This window comes from Ptychodera flava, chromosome 10 (assembly GCF_041260155.1).
Source record: "Ptychodera flava strain L36383 chromosome 10, AS_Pfla_20210202, whole genome shotgun sequence".
Classification (NCBI taxonomy): domain Eukaryota; kingdom Metazoa; phylum Hemichordata; class Enteropneusta; family Ptychoderidae; genus Ptychodera; species Ptychodera flava.
The window spans coordinates 41239118-41253934 of NC_091937.1; the positions used below are offsets into that span (position 1 = coordinate 41239118).

General features: G+C 38.0%; 1 protein-coding gene across 1 annotated transcript in view; it reads left to right on the forward strand.

Annotated features, from left to right (window-relative positions):
* The first annotated feature begins 8132 nt into the window (after window positions 1-8132).
* LOC139142817 (uncharacterized) overlaps window positions 8133-14817 on the forward strand; it is a 50073-nt gene continuing 43388 nt past the window's right edge. The window contains exons 1-4 of the mRNA XM_070712980.1: window positions 8133-8390; window positions 9498-9557; window positions 10415-10521; window positions 11740-11933. Of these exons, the coding sequence (XP_070569081.1) occupies window positions 8311-8390; window positions 9498-9557; window positions 10415-10521; window positions 11740-11933 (441 nt within the window). The 5' untranslated portion in view covers window positions 8133-8310. The remainder of the gene's footprint in view (window positions 8391-9497; window positions 9558-10414; window positions 10522-11739; window positions 11934-14817) is intronic.

A 14817-nucleotide genomic window follows, 5' to 3' on the forward strand; every position in this document is an offset into this window, starting at 1 on the left:
TTCTGCTCAATCTATCGATCCCGTACTCTATCTCCCCGCCGATGTAACAATTACAGAATGCAAATGTGTCAATCAGACCATGGAGGTAGTAGCCCTCCATGATCAGACTTACAAATGTTGACTTAGGGGATGGGTTGTCCGAAATTCGTCTCAGGTCGAATCCGGTCCGGTTGGGTTTGACCGGAGCGCGATCTTTCGCCATAGCATAGCACCGTTCCGTAATCACAGCTAAACTTGGCTAGTCTCTGAATAAAAACGAAGGGAGCCTTCAGTAATTACAGATGGGGATGGGCCTTGGGAATTGGGGGAGCGTTACTTTTTAGAAAACTGTCCAAGGGGGAGGGTCACTTTTCATATTAAAACTTATCTTCGGGGCAGGGTCACTTTTAACAGGAGTCGATTTTACAGCCAAACCTTCGATTGTCCATGTGATTTTTCCTGAATAGGAAATCACCGACGAAATACATTGATTCTTTAAATGCACACACATTCGACAAGTTTCACAAGTAAAGATGCAGTGGTATCCTACATTAAACACATCGAACAGTTAAAACTGATGAAAGACAAGAGACAAAAACATATGGGACAGGTGGCAAAGTGTAGATCAATTAAGCTTATCAAACGTCTAGAAATGTACAGATATTGTTAGTTTTTTGTTTTATATCAGAAAAAATTGTTCATAGTTCTCTTGTAGACTACCATGTATGGTAGTCTATGACCATGTATGCCGTGGTGGGGAGCCGTGTAACGCCGGGAACACACAGCACCGTACGCAAGGCTACCATGTAGGCCTATAGAGAGTCAACATTTCGGTGAAATTCCAAAATCCAATTTCTTGCACACACATCCACTTGTAACCACCCTAGTCTAATCATGTACATCAATATCAATAATCAGGAGTACATAATACATAGATTTACCTAGTTTTGTATTGGAAAAAAATATTCATAGTTTCCCCATAGACTGCCATGTATAGTGAATCAACATTTTTGGTGAAATTCAAAAATCCAATTTCTTGTACACACATGCACATTTTACTTCCTACTTCAAGCAAAGTACATTTACATATATTATCAAACATATATAAATGTACAGATATAGCTTGTTTTGCAGGGAAAATTGTCAATAGTTTGCCTGATAGACTCCATGTATTATGATTTGATATCTTTGGGTGAAGCACTATATCAGCCACATCTTGCCTTTTTTTTCAGTTGCGCAAATATGGTGACCTTCCCGCAAATGTATGACCCTTCAAAAATTCTTGCATGATAAATTGTGACTCTCCCTCTCAAAATGCCAGCCCTACCCCCTGTAATTTGTGTCGCTAACTTACGTAACAATGAAACCAATTGTTATGTAAATTAGCTGAAACTGGTTCAGTTATTCATGGGGGAAATACTGCAGTGATTGGGGGGAGGGTCAAGTCAGAAGAAATCTAAAGGTTTATTGGCAGAGAGTTTTAAAAACCGCACTGATTCAGTGAAGGGGATCGATTTTTCGGACAGATTTCCAGGGTTGGGTTTGGAAACAGTAACATATCTAGAGCAAATTGGAAAACAGTGATGGTTAAGATCTAGAATTCTAGAATCTGCAATAGTAGCAAATATGCTGGCTGCATCAAAATTATGGTACCTGGCATCATTTGATCACTTACGTAAAGAAGTAATTAATGAAGCAAATAGGAAATTGTGGAATTTTATTTGGAAAGGCAAGCGGGAAGTTATAAAAGGGGCATTTTCATTCAAAGATGTGACAATGTATTGTGGCAAAAAAGTTGCCGACCTTGATGAGGGTTACGAAATTGTCTGAAAAAAATCCAGATGAGGAGACCCGTAAATGGGCCTGCCTATCCAAGTATTTCATTGCGAATTTTGACAATAAACTAAATAGTGATTATCACTATCTCCATCTCATTCAAAGTCAACAACCGATCAAATCCCATTGGTGTATGGGAATATGTTGACTGACTGGAAGTCCTTTAGACTTACAAGAGTGAATTTACCAACATCAAAACACATCTTCTTCGTGAAGTTCGGTGGTACAATGAAAATAAGGATTTTTTATCCTCTTTTATGAAAAATGGTCAAAGAGCAGAATTTTAAGGTTTAAAGACATCTGGAATGAAACGGCTGGCTTGAACAATGGGAAATAATTGCAAAATTTAGAGGAGGTACAAATAGACATGTGCAAGAGGAAATTCAGATAGAATATGAAACACTCTTCAATTAAGTTCCAGATTCCTGGAAACAAATCATTAGTTTAAACATCAAAAATAAAGAAAACTATGATATTTTAGACTAGAGAATTATGATCTGACAAAAAATTATGTCGAAGCCAAGTCACTTTATTGGACATTACTTGATAAGAATGGCATGAAGTAACTGGGAAAAATCAAATTGGTCAAAAATTGGCTGAGAATCTAACTCTCACTGACAGTTACAAAGCTACTTTATTCGGTCGATTTAATTTAACAGGATCAATAAATGGTTTAAATTGGAAGATATTTCGTAGAGACCTAGTCACAGAAGCTTGGCCAAAACTTTTATTTAAGTGATGGGAAATGCCATATTTGTGGCCAAGAAGGTTAAGAAACACTGGAACACATCTTGAGTGTAAATATGTACAAGAAATCTTGAAGAAAAAATGTATTTCTTTCTTTGTCAGAAAAACACAACTTTGATAACAATACCGATATCAAAAGACTAGCAATTGCTGGAATTGAAAATGATAATAATGCAACATCAGACATTATATACTGTATCACTTCCTTTGTAAAATACACAGTTTGGAATATTAGAAATTCTGCTACTCTTGGTGGGATTAAAGTTTCCCAGCACTCGAATCCTAAACGACGATCAGTATCTATGCCAAATTCACGCAGTTGTAGCAAGGACAGTCAGAAATATGGTCAATATAGTTACACTGCAGCAGCACTGCACAGTAACTTGATGCGCAGTCAAAAGTACTGCCTCGGCAGACTCTCTTGCTGATTACTCTAAACACAGTCCATTCTTTTTGAAAAAGATAAGTTAAATTTATCCCAACAAAGTGGCAAATAAAACAAATCTGCATAACTGTGAATGTGTCGAGCGATTCAACCGAATTACAAGCAATTATCTGACAAAAAAATAAGTTATTCGATTTAATTAAAAAGAAGAGAAAGAGCAATATAAAAAACACCATTTCATCTATAAATGCGTTCAGGACGTATCCTTCTCCTTCAAGTCTTACAAGGCTTGAAAACTTTGTGATACAATCCTCAACTTTCATCATCTTATTCATCCATTAGGAAAGACAAAATTTTAATTGCATAACATGGTCGCCTCCTGATATCGATAACATAATATTGATGTTGTTGATGAAATTTATTTTCTTAAGATATAATACATACAGTTTGCCTGATTTCTAAGAAATATGTTCAAGCGTGTCATTTTGGCCTCACCTATGACTTTAATTATTGTAGCTCTGCATGGCAGGGCTGTGTGTTAACGGCGTTATACGGCGAGGCCGTATAACGCCCGTAACACACAGCCCTGCTATGCAGAGCTACAATTATTGCAGCTAACGCATTCCCTTGTTTTATTTGCGTTTTGCGACTTTGTTGAAATAAATTTATCTCTTTCAAAAAAAAGGCTAGAGGAGCGTAGGGAACGGGCTCGACTATTACGGCTAATGTTTGTTCCAAGGGCAGCTAACGCCCTGTTGACGCTTGGCTGCCTGGCAGTGCGCCGCCAGCGGTATACGATATCGAAACACGGAAGTACAAATTGTCATATGACTCACACAGTTGCTGACGTATCCAAGTTAAAAAGCGAACGATGGAGAGCCGTCAGGCGGAGCACGCCATTTTTCGATAACCGACTTGTCATTCATCAGGTTAGTTTGCAAACAATATGGCGGTCACATCTAGTGTGTTGTAGTCCAGGAAGCTGACGTATCCTCATCAACGTATGCGATCGAAAACCGCGACAAGGATAACCGGCCGACCTCGTGTCCCGTTATGGGTTTGTTGACCTTGGAAATTGAGCACGCATTGTTGACCAACGCTGAGCGTCGAGACAACTGCCATTGAATCCCATGTACACAACGTGACATTGAATTCCATGTACACAACGTGACGTTCAAGATCAACAAGAGATGTCATTCACAAACTGTACAATATTGGATGCAAAGACAATAATTTGCAATGGTACAAAATATTCAGAACCTGAAGAACCTCTGACATATGAGGATAAAGAATTCTGGATATACTTAGGCGTGTATACAGCCCTTGTTCTGTTTGCCGTGGAGTGTAGCCGCCTTTGCGATACCTTGGTAGGGCATTATGCAAGCCTCACGTCAGAGGCTGGGTCCAAGCCGCACGACCCAGTCTAGTCTAGTCCACCAAGGCTACAATTATTGCAGCTACGGTAAATATTGCACAAAGTCAAAAATGAACCAGTGTCACATGACAGATAGGTTGACGATTGGTTTCTAACACAGAATAGTTCTCAAAAAAAGTGCAACATTTCCAATGCTTCAGCACCATCATGTATCATCCTTTACATGTTAGCATTATTATTTAAAATATTGCTTTCCAGAAAGGAAGCTGCCACCAGCCAAGTTCTGAATTTTCTGTATTTTAAATAAGGTTTCCTAAAAACAACAGGAGCATCATTGCACATGATATCTTGGTTCCAGATCTCATTAAAAAAGGGGTCCAAACACTTTGCACCAAAACCACGTCACCCCATACAACTTTGTCCCAAAACCATTTTTTACCAAAACCACCCAAGTACTACCTTGTCCCATGCCACTTTGCCTCAAGTACCACCTCATATGTACTAAACCACTTCGCCCCAAGTATAGTACCATCATACAGTAGGCTTAAATCGTCCTGAAACAACGGTATATCACAGTGTTGTTTGTACCACAGGGTTGTTGTCTAAATGTCCGTCCCCAGGGGTGGGTAGGTGTTTCGTTGTATCGCTAATAAAGATATATTCTACCAACCTTTGGTGTTTCGGTCTTAACTTAGCACTGCCCTTGACAATCTTGCGTATACGTTTTATCAACATGCCACGTCTATTATCTGATGAGTTTGAGTGCCTAATTAGCCAAAGTAATCAAGGGTAAATTACTAATCTGTGGACGCTCTTACCAGATTATCACCGGATTAAATTTGACAAAGTCAATAACGAACGCACCAGCAAGGTATAACTGAAGAAAGGGCTGAAACTTTCAAAAGCCGTGTCCAGAGGTGGTCCGTAAAACTAGTGGACACTTTATATTCATGTATTCAGAAACAAACAGAAGGCACAACAAACTTGAATATGCATTTGTAAACGGAAAGGAGGACATCCCAGGAATGCGTGGTATGTGTTCAACACACCTTGGTAACGTATCGGAGATGTGTTTACACTCTTCCTGCTGGCCCGGCAAAAACGACGCGTAATGGTCGACGTGCCAAACACCGCATCGAACTGAATCAGACTTGATGGGTATATTGAACAATTCCGTGTTAGTCGAGAACAAGAACGGAAAAGACTTCATTAACTCGACGTTCGAGCTCGCCTTCAACTTGTCCAGTTTATCAACCGCGTTCTTGCAATACGTACACTTTTTTATTAGTCTTTTTTTCAAATAACAAAAGGCATGTTTTACATACGACCGATTGTGTGCTCAGCAGTACAAGCAGTGTTGTGGGTTGGTGACTACATGCCTGCAGAATTTATACACCGCGGTATTTTGCTTTGAATTTTTCAATTGACCCCATGTGCTAAGTTAAAAACACAAACAAGAAGGTCGAGTGTTCTCTCTGCAAATCAAGAAGCATTTCGAACACGAACGATTCGGATATCTTTTGACTTCGACACTACTAGCTACGCAGCTCGAAAGGTATGCTCGGAAACAGGACGGGAACATTAGTCAAAGCCGGATTTTGCATGGAAAGCATGCAATGTACTGAATACTGCTTATGCTCCCTTTGGTCCGAGACTCCCGCCCTCTCGGCCATAAACGTCATTGAGCTGCCAAGAATATGATAGTGCAGTCGCGTGAATCTGTGTATATTTTGATACATTATTTTATCAATCCTTATACTCAACTATCTAACGCATCAAACAAGGGTCATGTCAGGTTCTTAGGACGTTCTCCAAAAGACATATAATCGATTGTGTCGCGGAATGATTTTCACCAGTTTGAGAACTAATAAATAACTGGTCGTCAGTGTGTCTTCGTATATCAAATCGACAAGTGTATTAGTAACTTCAAGGGATCACATCCTTCACTGTAAAGTTGTTTTTATACAAAACACATTTTCGAGAAAGCTGACGTGCAAGGGAAAGACAGAACAACTGAGTCCGACGGAGGCGCAAAAGCAGTGCATTCGCATTTGTGTCCGATGTACACATCTGTCTGTTATTCCATTCTATCAGTCGACGAAGCCTACGTCAAATGGTAGTGAACTCCAAGCAAAGTCCCACATAACATGCAAAGGCGAGCCAGTGGCCATATGATGATGGATTGCATAAACTTCGAAGTCTAACATCCTTAACTGTAAAGCTGCGGTTTTATACAAAAAACACATTTTTGGTAAAGCGAATGTGCAAGGGAAAGACGGGGAAAAACACCGTGATCGCGCGACTGAGTCCGACAGCGGCACAAGAAGTGTTTCCCCGACAGTCAGACATATACAGTATGCATGCATTTCTAAAGCGTGTCCAAACGCTGACATAAAAAGATATGTCCAAAGGTTTTGATTATATATAGTTATTACATTGTTACGCAGGGTTTCACGCGGGTTCAAAAACTGACATAAAAAGATATTGTGTCCAAAAAATTCGTTTTATTCAGCTGACTGATTTATCGTCTTTGCTATGGCCTAAACATCCCCGTTTTCGTTCGACAAGACTGTGACATCAATATCTCCCTATAAACGTATAGATCAACCTGGTTGAGTATTACTATGCTCCCAATTTGTCTTCGCAGCTTTCATCTCGTCTTGAAACGAATAAGCATATATAAGGCATGAAAATACTTTTGCCGACTAGTCAGTTTTTATGTCACAAGCGGCGAGTTTCTTCCCGCAAACGATGACCGGCTGTAGTCAAAAACACATATAGATTGTCATGTCCGTATTTAGAAACACCGATGAGCTTTACCCTAGATTCCAAAGCATGTTGGCTAATTTGTTTACCTCTATCGATCATGTGGGCTTAAAGTAAACATTTCTAAGGTTAAAGGTTTGTAGTTCCGGCTTCCGGTCTGACGGACCACATCGGGACACTGACTCCACCGCTTCGATTAGCGTTCTACAGCTCAAAGAAGCAACCGACGAAGGCATAAATTGGCTTGTCCCCGTTTAAACATGTCCGAAAACTGTTGACGTTCGAAAAATTAGGAAATGTTTATTGTAAAGTAGATTTCTGTGGACACGGCTTTTGAGAGTTTCAGCCCTTTCTTCAGTTATACCTTGCTGGTGCGTTCGTTATTGACTTTGTCAAATTTAATCCGGTGATAATCTGGTGAGAGCGTCCACAGATTAGTAATTTACCCTTGATTACTTTGGCTAATTAGGCACTCAAACTCATCAGATAATAGACGCAGCATGTTGATAAAACGTATACGCAAGATTGTCAAGGGCAGTGCTAAGTTAAGACCGAAACACCAAAGGTTGGTAGAATATATCTTTATTAGCGATACAACGAAACACCTACCCACCCCTGGGGACGGACATTTAGACAACACCCTGTGGTTGTACCTGCAACTTGGAAGCATTACTGTATCAGGACAATTTGCCACCATGAACCATTTATTCTTGCAGAAAACCATAACCAGTAGAATTAGAAAAAAGGACAAACACAAACTACTATATGCTACAACTCAGATGCCTTGCTCGGAATAGCGTGATGTCATTTTCTCGAAATGTGTGCACTTTCAAGATTTCAGTCCTGAGATGATGAAAAGGTGATGAAAACTTCCATGTATGGCAGTGGTTGGTTATTTTCAGCTTTACCGGTTGGCGATAGTTTGGGGCAAAGTGGCATTGTTTTGGGGGTGAAATGGTATTGGGGCCACACGACTCCTGGGGCAAAGAGGTTTTGGTACAAGGTTGTTTTGGTGCGAAGTGTCTAGAATGATTCCCATTGCAGGGTTGATGTCTGGCTTAACCATGGGACTGTTGTCCCTGGATCTGATGAGTCTCAAAGTCCTGAAGGAAGGTGGGAAACCAAATGAAAAGAAACATGCAGCTCGCATCCTGCCATTGGTCAAGAGACATCATTGCTTCTAGTAACTCTACTACTAGCCAATGCAGCAGCAGTGGAGTCTATGCCACTGTTCCTGGACAGAATCTCAGATCCGATAACAGCAATCTGTGTGTCCGTCACAGCAGTACTTATATTCGGAGAGTAAGTCAAACAATTCAATCCTCCACTGTAGTGTAAAGGCTTCCTCAGTATCTACATGCATTACAATTTGTCATACAATTACATGACAATTACATGTATATAGTGTTTTCTCTGCATGTTCACTATTAAAAGGGGCAACATTTTCTGCCCCATTCATCAAAAGTAGGGGTAGACTTAACATTTTAGGGGTAGAAACAACAGCAAATTCACAGGTCACTACCGTACACTGTGCACTTTGGTAATGATCATATGGACATATTTGCTTTGTGTTTTGTGCGCGATTTTCACGCGGTCAGTAACTTTTAAAGGGCAGAAAATGGCTTGAAATGCAGCCAATTAGATGTATACCGGCGAGTATTTTAGTTATTGTCGTGACCATTAACATAAGATGATACTTATGAAACACTTTGTGAAAAATATCAGCATTGACATGACAGCAGTGAGGCTGTTAGTGCAACTTATAATGTACAATATTTCGCACATAGGTAGGCCGGGGTCCCACAGGATTTTGCGTCATCGATACTATAAAATTAAGCAAAGAGATGCCAGAATAATGAATTGAAACTTGTCCAGTAAGCACTCTTTTTGAACAGTCAAAGAGTCACCAATAGAGAGATTTCCATACCAGACAAATAAAAGGGGAACTTGAACTTCAGGCTTGAAAACCAAAGAAATGTTGATGATGGGGGTGTACCAGAAGAGAGGTTTCACTACTTGGAAACGATATATATGGTCAATATGATACACTAAAAGTGGTCACTCACCTAGCTGATACTGTGATAGTGATATTGTAATGATCAAAACACTTGTATGTTAACTCAAGGAAGATGACTATTATGTGTAATATACTTAGTGGTACATGTATACTGCTTCCTGAGTGTCTCATTGGCTGCTCATCTTTTCATCACATCACAGTCCTTAGTGTGTTTGAATATTAGCATGCTTGACCAGGGTATGAAGGGACTGTGACTGGGCTAATCACTGCCCAGTGAAATGGTGTCAGTGGCCAATAAAATTGCATGAAAAAAGAGTGACGTTATGATCCCTTATTGAAAATTCCACTGGCATTCTGCGTCTGTAATTGATAAAAATGTGACCAATTTTCAGGGTGCTACCACAGGCTCTGTGTACAAGATTTGGTCTTGCTATTGGTGCTACCCTTTCACCGTGAGTATAAATGTCACCTTGTGGCCATGTTTATGACCTGAACTTGACCATACACCTTCCATATTTAATGATGTGTGGTACTATCAAGTTTGAAGATTGTGATGCTTGAAAAATGCAAAATTTAATTTGAAAATGAGTTCCAGTGCAAATTAAGTACAGATTTCAGTGAAGATAGCTTGCAGTTTTATCATACAGGATGTTGAATAAAACTTGTGGGCTCATACCAACAAAGTTGACACATTAGGAAAGGTCATGTAAGGGTCATGAAAATTGCCATGTCAGTTTCTGTGATTTTGCTTGTTGTGTTCAGACACAATATGAGGGTAGAGTTGTTCACATTGTGTCATAAATGAAGATTCAAGGGGCAATTATGAATTTCAAGGCCTTGACTTCAAGATGCCCACTCTGTATTCATGATTTGTGACAGATATTTACTGACACAGCTTGCTTAAATCATATACAGGTAAGCAGCTTTTGGCTCTGGAAATGTCCTTTGAATCTCTCACCTTGTTCCTTACATGTCAAATGCATTAACACATGAGCTTTGTCTGCATCGTTACTGATGTAATTTCAATACTATCCACAACAATTGAATACATTTACATGGAGCAAGAAAATTATGATAGTGAATTCTTTAAAATATTCTTTTGAAGATAAAATTTCAACTGTAATGCATGTAATTAGATCTTGGATAGTTTTGACAAACTTCCATCAAGCCTATATCTTTATTCAAATGTGATGCCAGTCCAGCACATCCAAAGTCTTATTTAACTTCAAAAATCTTAAAATATTTTGAGGGTGTGTATTTACCTTTCAGTAATTTTATTATTTATTTATTTATTTATTTATAAACAAAGTTTGGTGTACTTTTTGATGGCAATACTATTCATAATAGCCTGGCCGTTGGCTAAAGTATTGGATTGCCTTCTTGGAAAGGATCATGGAACTTTCTTCAGAAGGGCTGGTATGTATCAAAGAGGATTTTACTTTTTATATTGACTGTGTGCAGTATTTAGAACACTGGAGTTGTGATAAAGTGGCACAGTGGTAACAATGAGGTATAGAGAGGTCATAGCACAATGATTGTGATACACAAAATGCGAGATAATTAACCAGTCGTATGTGTGTGACCTAGTACTCAAAGATTTGCTTTGGCATCCCCTGAACACACACTTGCAAACAGTCTCGTTGCCCCAAAACCTAGCAACTAGGCCAAGGTTGCACAGAATGCGCAGAAAGATTAATATAAAGATGCACAAATCATAGTAAGTGTTTATCACACATGGAATATCAATTATGCAAAAACAGTCTGAAAAGCTTACACCATGAAGATAGGAAAGGACACTACAATACATATAAGCTTAGTCACCCATGGTGCAAAGTTCAACTTGAGTTTGCTGAATGGATTAATGAGAGAGGGGAAAAACACTACACCATAGTAATATTTAATTGTTCATATCTTCCATGGTGTAGTGTTATGAATATTTTGTTGAAAATAAATGGTAGGACTGAGCTCTGTCTAGTGATAGTATGCTGTGTAGGCGTATTGTGTACACAACATAGCACACAAGCTTCAAATATCATCATTGTTCCCGTTATAGTAACAGTTCCGAATTGTTTAGTTTACGATTAAAACACACAGCAAGAAACAAGAGGATAAGACTAATGTCTTTAACCCTTTGAGCGCTAAAGTCAGTTTCTGTCACCCTATAAAATATACCTAAGTCAATTTTTGTCAGATTTTTGCCAAAATTTTGCTAAAAAACTGTAGCCAATGAAATGTTGTGTTCATTTGGTCCAAAATTATTTTAAAAATTACAGAAAAGTCAATAAAAATTGGTAAAATGTTGCACTAAAATTTTGGTGGGAAAAAATACAGCACTAAAAGGGTTAAAGTTTCATACACAATGATGCTCTACTGATCATTTTAATGTCACAGGGGAAATAAATACCTCTGCTTCTATGTAAATGCCTGTTTTGACTTGTAAAGATACTGTATAAAAGGAAAGACAATGATCAAATACATAAAGACATGTTACAATTCAATTTATATTTCTTACTTTGCTTCCTTCGCAATATTAACGAGTGCATGTAAAGCAAGTTTGTCTATTAGATGAACATGGAATCAATTCTTTGATGTGTAACCAAATTTTGTATATTTCTGTTTTCCTTTAATACACAGAATTAGGTGCATTAGTTGATCTGCACACAGAAAAAACAGAGGAGAATGAAGAACCACTGAGTGTAGATGAAGTTCTGATCATCAAAGGTGCATTGGACATGAGAAATAAAATGGTGAAAGATGCGTACACACCACTTGAAAGCGTCTACATGATTGACATCAACTCAGCCATGGATCATCAATTAATGGACCAGGTAAAGTAATATATCATAATTTGAATTAATCTGACAATTGTTTATTTTGCCTAAGGTTTGAAGTCATACATGTGTAAATGCAGTGTGTTATGTGTTACATGCAGAAGCTAAACAGGCATAAAAATGTAAGTCCCAAGGTCTAACATGTTAAAAAGAGTATTTCCGGATGATGTTTGTGAACAAATTTCATCCGATGTTCAATTTCATAATTTCATGGATATTGTGTGATTTTGCACGTCAATTAATAATGAGTCACTATCAATGAAAATATTTATAGGTCCTAAACCAAACAATATGTGCAAAACTTTACAAAATGTTAAACTGGAACACAAATGCAAACAGCAATGTTATTCTTTATCACTATATCCATCATCAAAAACCGCATGTGTTGTCATGTTAACGGTGTTTCAGCAAACTCCTATAAATCACATAAGCAAGCGAATCGACTTTTTGATACTTAAAATTAATTATTATATAATAGAATTGGCAGTATTTATGAATAGAATTTTCAAGCACTCCTTCAACAGTCTATTGGAATATTTTTTAGTTGGTGTCCGTGGGGACTTATAGGTTTGGTCATGTCCGTGCGTCCGTCCGTCCGTTCACGCAGATATCTCAGAGATGCCTGGAGCGATTTCATTCAAACTTGGTACAAGGATTACTTCATATGTCATACAGATGCACGTCGATTTGTATTCTGCTACGATCCAATATGGCCGCCAGGCGGCCATTTTATTACGATTTTTTCATGTACAGAGCCATAACTCAGACATGTTTCAACCGATTTTATTACCTTCTCATGTCTATTTATAGACAGAGAAGGTATTGAAAACCAGTATGCTGGTATCAACTTCTACTTCCGTCTGTCAATACTTCCGTCTGTCAAGATCCGTTGATGTCACGCCATTGTGATGGGTCATATCATAAACTGGTGGGGGTGTTCATGGTTCAGACTGAGGTGTAAGAGAGAACGATTTTGAGCTGTGACAAAAATCAAAAGGGACTTAGCGGCATAGCCACAGTGTTACATGTAAGCCTTTCTCCAAGGTTCTTAGTTGACTACGATCTATTACAGAATACTGAGCTGACGTTAGGGTACTCTCTTTGTGTTTGCTCACTCTGTGTGCGCTAGTGTTTGGTACGGAGTTGCATGGATATCCCCTCATGGCCTCACATGATATGGGCCTGTTGCATAATCTGCAGATGATCATATGCCTCTGAGTCTGAAAACAGTCATTGTGTAAGCCTGTCGGCATTTTCCTTGCATTTTTTAATTCTCATTTAATTTTGCAAAATATCGGCGAGTACCTCAATATTTAAGATAACTCTTTCTTCCTAATCGTTTCCTTGAGTTTCAGAGTCATATGAACGAAAATGAGTGAAAGTTTTAGACAGGAAAATCGGACGTCGGCCATGTTCAATGTTTACAGTACAATCAGAAGTTTATGTGGAGGAAATAACTAACAAACACTGTTCATGATGCCCGCCCTCTAGAGGCAGACCTTCCTATATGAAGTACCACATTTGTTGCTTGTGGAAAGCTTGACCACACAAAGGAGCATTTTAACTTTTAGAAAATGACAAATTGAATAAGAAGGTATTGAAAATGTCAAATACTGAGGAAAAATGCGCAAATATTCAAAATAAACAGGTTAACTGACTGGTCAGCAAAAAAAAAACAATGAAAATGTTTATGATCAAAAGTTTTTGAGATGCGCACATTTTAACAAATACAGACATTATTAATATTATAAATATAAGACCAAACTATTTTATCAGGGATGGGACAGGTTGGAAATGAGGGGTGAGATTCAAAGGCACATCTGTTGCTGCTTGTGATGCATCCACACCATTCCATTGACAGCATACTTATTCACTGTGTTTGGTTCAAGTTCCATATTGTACTGACTGTCATACAAGGATAACATAAGCAAATCAAATCAAATTAGAAAAGAATCAATGTTATTGTGTGGATTTTGCTGAACATGGCTGATTTTAATATTTTGCCCTACATATTTGGTATCCAGCAAAGGCATATTTTGATGTAAAGTCAAAATTAACACTACATTGCTGACAATATATGTTACCGTTTCTGCATGAACTTTTCTTTTTAAATTATAGTATAGTAGTACTTCGAACAGATTAACAATTATCGTGATGTCAACCCATAATTTTACATCACAAAGACTGTAATTCTGCCAATTATTTTTATTTTTCAGTCATTTTATAAATTTTGCACTGCACAAGATGATTGAACAAATTGCAATGTTTGAATTTGTAAACTCAAAGAATAAAAATCCTTTGGTCTCAGATTAAATTATGTTTTGAAAAGAAATTTACTCTTGAACACTTTTAGCATATATTCTTTACACGGTCATGTATTTCAAGGAAAATATGCCTATTAAAAACAGTAATTTCTTCACTTTCAATTTTTTTTGAATACTATGACAATTATCAGCCATGAGGTTTTACAAACACAAGACCAGATAAGCATTTTTCATCATTTCCATAGGACTCTTTGGAAATTGCATTAAAAACAGTTAATAGTGACTTAAAATGTTCACTTGGAATACATTTAATGTACATTGTACAGACGCCAGTTTGTTTTTCTCATGCACTAAGGTCAGCAGGGAAGTTCGTCATTTCTATTTTGGATTGTTAATTGTTAATTCTTATTTCTGAATTATTTAACTTTTTTTTCACATTGAACTATCTTTAGGCAGTTTATACTGTAGCTTAGAATTTTTTTGATTGATGTATTTAATCATCTTTGGGTTCTTTGGGTCCATATCCCAACTCATGCCCCTACATCATCAACTATTTACCAACAACTCCATGCCAACAACCAATTACCTGACCTGGCCACACATTAGAGAAGGTACAG